Genomic DNA, 4,135 nt, shown 5'->3' with positions numbered 1-4,135 from the left:
TCTTTTTAGCTGAAATTTCTAGGCTAACAACCATTTCATGATGCCAAAAAATTTCTTAACCTTGTCGTGCATGATGCTCCTGAATACATACTATGAAGTTGTGAGTGGAATGTATGAATATTTGAATAGGATGGTTTCATACTTGAAAAAGAGTTCTAAGATTTATTACCAACTTGAAAGCTTCAAATAAAAAGAGGGAAAACTTGACGGTGAATTAGTTATGCTCCCACTTAAAACCAAAACACCAACAATATGGTGGGGATCTTATGGAGGTGCATATCCTGAATTGTAGTGGTTTGCAATGTGAGTATTAAGTTTAACTTGCAGTATCTAATTGTGAAAAGAATTTGAGTGATTTTGAAAAAGTAAGATTTCAAGTGTTCAACTTTTAATAATTTTGAGTATTTTGTTTTAAGTTTTAATTTACATTGGCTTACAATGTGAGTATTGAGTTTAACTTGCAGTTCATACAATTGTGAAAAGAAATAGAGTATCTTTGAAATGGTAATTAAGTATTCAAGTGTTCAACTTGTAATAATCTTGCCTATATTATTTTAAACTTTAATTTACTTTAAATATATTTAGGTTCACACTTAAAAAAATAAATTGTTTAAAGATAAAAAATACTATGAATGATGTAGTTTATGTGATGACTAATTTAAAGTTAAGAAAAAAGAAAGAAGTTAGGGTCACCATCAGAAAAATTTTATGAATACATTCCATAAGACGAGTGGCAAGAGAATAGAGATGTTAATAACTATATTCGTGAAGACATCATACTTAATCTCGGAGGATGTCACTAGAGGTGGTGTTGTTGGTGATGATTTGAATGTTCCTCCTAGTCTTATTAATGATGATCTGATTGATGAAGAATTAGAAGAGAATAAAAACAGAGTTGGAGATGTAGGTGACTATGTTTATCCAGAATTTGATGACATCTTAAAATTCTAGAATTGTTTTGGGGTTGTTTTCATTTTGAATTTAGTTTTTATGGATATGTTTTGATTTTGAATTTATGATTATGATGATGAACTTATGAATTTATAGTTATGATTTTGAATTATGAATTTCTATATGATTTTTGGGCAATGTGTATGTAAAATTATACATACAAAAACATATTTTTCTACTAGTAGTAGAATCTTACTATCCATGCTACAATCCTCGAGTTACAGTTTTTTTAAGAAAATTTCTTTGGCCACCTCCCTACCTTCTAGTCCACCTCTGGTGAAAAACCCAAACTACCCCTGACTTCGGAAATGCATTTCCGAAATGTAAGAAAAAGGTGTTTTCGGAGATGCATCTCCGAAAGCGCCTTTTTTTTTGAAAAATTTAACTTATTTCGGAAGTTCATTTCCGAAAACAGCATTTCGGAAGTTCATTTCCGAAATACTGCGCGTTTTGCAGATTAAGCAAAACAGCCCCCTCCCCCAAATCATTTACCCTAATCTTCTTCAAACTCAACCCCAAAGAGATTTTTGTGCAAACCAGTTCCAAGCTACCTCAAAGGCTCCATCTACTTGCTCTATTACATTCTAAAGTCCTCCAATCTATTCAATAGGTAAGCATTTTGATTTTAAGATCTATGATTAAAATGTATATTAGGGTGTTTACAAATAGCAAAAAATGTATTAGGTTAGGTTTATAGTGATATTTAGGATGTTTAGAATGTGTATACATAGGTTTGAATTTTGATTTTGGGGTCTGCCATTGAAGGTTGCAGAAAAGCTCTGCGCAGGGGTGTTTCGGAAGTTCATTTCCGAAAACACCTCCATCCCAGTTTCGGAAATAAACTTCCGAACTGTATCAGAAGTGCATTTTTTTTGTTTTTTCATTTGTCTCGCATATTAATCGATTTTGATTGTTTACAGGAATATGTCAGGCAACCAGCCAGCACGCATCAGACAGGGCAGGGAGTCCCAGACTGCGTCGGCTAGACGCGAGCGGGCGGCGGCGCAGCTGGCGTCGACCCAGGGACGGGGTCGGGGACGCCGTGTGCGCGTTCCACAGGACTTGGTGGAGAGTTCATCTGCTTCAGGCTCTAGGAGTAGGCTGGCTCGGGTATCTTCTTCCCGCCAGCGAGAGGAGGAGGATGAGGATGAGGAGGAGGTGATACCGGATGTTGACCCTCCAGTCGGGGAGGAGGAGGAGCAGGAGGAGCAGGAGGTGGATAACTATCCGGGAGGGCCTTTTGACACTTCCCTGCTGATTCACTACCAGGATCACGTCGCTCGGCGGATCTGGGAGGGAGAGGTATTTTTTTTAACTTAGCCGTTTATTTGTCACCATTTTTATAATTTTACCGTTTATTTCTCGCTTATTTGTTTTTTTTTTTAACAGGAGAGAGAGCCATTGAAAATGGTGAACCACTCCAGGAAGATTTTCGGTCTGTTTAAACCAGCAGCTCAGTGGTTTAACGACCATGTGCGAGGTTCAGGGCTTAGCGGGCTCTGCATGACCGGGTACACCACCATCAGCACCGGCATGCAGGGGGCATTTGTGGAGCGCTGGCACAAGGAGACGTCTTCTTTCCACTTGCCGGTGGGGGAGTTGACGATCACCTTGCATGACGTCCAGTGTCTTCTCCACCTGCCCATCAGGGGGTGGCTGTTGGACCACTCCAGGATCCAGAGGGTCGAGGCCATTGAGTGGATGATGCACTATTTGGGCATGCCGCACGAGGTTGCTCACCTGGAGTGCGTCTCGACTTCTGGGTGTTGTCGCTACCGCGAAAAATGGATCAGAGTCGCCACTAATATATTTATCCCATCGCGGGAAAGGAATACCAGGAAACCTAACTCAGAATAAGAACAAGGTCTTTCGACCAGAGAACAGGGCACGGGAGTCGGTTACGCGAGGGGAAGGTGTTAGCACCCCTCACGCCCATCGTACTCGATGGTATCCACCTATGTTTGTTTCTATCTAAAGGGTGTATACTATGTCTAAACCTAAATGCGAATGAATGCAAAAGAAATACGGGGAAAAGAAGGAATTATTTACAAGTGTGTTCGCTTAGGCCCCGCGACCCAATGCCTACGTATCCTTTTCAGGAATCAGAACGACCGTAGTTCGGCTCCATAGTTTCCATTTGTTTTGTGTTTTTTAGTTGAACAGCGGTTAAGGTCACAATCCACGATGCTCGACCTTTGGAGACTTATACGCCTATTTTTGGAAAGGACTTAACTTGTTCTTAAGCGCCTAACAAGGCAAAAGAAAATGAACTTGGGTTTGTGTTTTTTATGTAACTACATGATGAACAAAACCCAATACAAGGTTTCGCACCACTTCGTCACTTTGTTTTAATTCGAGCCTTTATTAAGTGTTTTAAATGTTTTTGGTTGGGTATTTTTTAAGGGAATTTACTTTGCGATTAGAATCACATAAAAATGTATAATGATCGAGAAGCAGATTAGAGAATGAATCCCACTCACTTCTATCCCATTATATAATGTTCAAGAAACAGATTAGGGAATGAATCCCACTCATTTCTATCCCATTAATTAATGTTTGAGAAACAGATTAGGGAATGAATCCCACTCATTTCTCTCCCATTAAGTAGTGACCGAGAAACAGATTAGGGAATGAATCCCACTCATTTCTATGCCACTTAGTGATTGAGAAACAGATTAGGGAATGAATCCCACTCATTTCTCTATCACTTTCTTGATGTGATTCGCATCTTTATTTATTAGTGTTTTAAAGTTGAAAAAGGATGAACAAAGGGGAACTAACCTATTCTCTAATCTACGTTATTCTAATCTAAGTCTAATGGCCCTAAGGTCAAGGATAACTATCCTAACCTATCTCAATTCCTCTTAACAAAGAAGGAAGAGTCTAGGGGAACATGGCAAAAGAATGGAGTTACAACTCCAACAAGATGAGAAGAGAGCCCTAGGGCAGTAGCAAATCAAGGAAATAAATGTCCCAAATCAAACACAAAAGCATCATGACACTACACGAAAATATTCACAAAGAGTTACCAAAGTATCGCATAAATCGTCACCTAACAATTAGCGAACAAACATCCATTAATCAAAACAAAAAGCAAATGAAACCATGAACAAAGCTTAAAGTCAGTAGCAATTAGTTCATTTATAGGTCCAAGACCTCATACCAATCTATGTTAATCAATTAA

General features: G+C 38.8%; 1 protein-coding gene across 1 annotated transcript; it reads left to right on the top strand.

The window, feature by feature from the left end:
• The first annotated feature begins 1,885 nt into the window (after nucleotides 1-1,885).
• LOC131643806 (protein MAIN-LIKE 1-like) lies at nucleotides 1,886-3,239 on the top strand. Its single transcript, XM_058914128.1, has 2 exons — nucleotides 1,886-2,253; nucleotides 2,341-3,239. The coding sequence occupies exon 2, from the start codon at nucleotides 2,359-2,361 to the stop codon at nucleotides 2,806-2,808; it is 450 nt and encodes a 149-aa protein (XP_058770111.1). The 5' UTR covers nucleotides 1,886-2,253; nucleotides 2,341-2,358; the 3' UTR covers nucleotides 2,809-3,239.
• The last annotated feature ends 896 nt before the right edge of the window (nucleotides 3,240-4,135 follow it).

This window comes from Vicia villosa, linkage group LG1, assembly GCF_029867415.1.
Source record: "Vicia villosa cultivar HV-30 ecotype Madison, WI linkage group LG1, Vvil1.0, whole genome shotgun sequence".
NCBI classification, from domain to species: Eukaryota; Viridiplantae; Streptophyta; class Magnoliopsida; order Fabales; family Fabaceae; genus Vicia; species Vicia villosa.
This window is presented reverse-complemented; position numbering and strand designations above follow the sequence as displayed.

Excerpts from the sequence above, each read along its gene's own strand:
- LOC131643806 (XM_058914128.1), top strand. The coding sequence starts at position 2,359 with ATGGTGAACCACTCCAGGAAGATTTTCGGTCTGTTTAAACCAGCAGCT.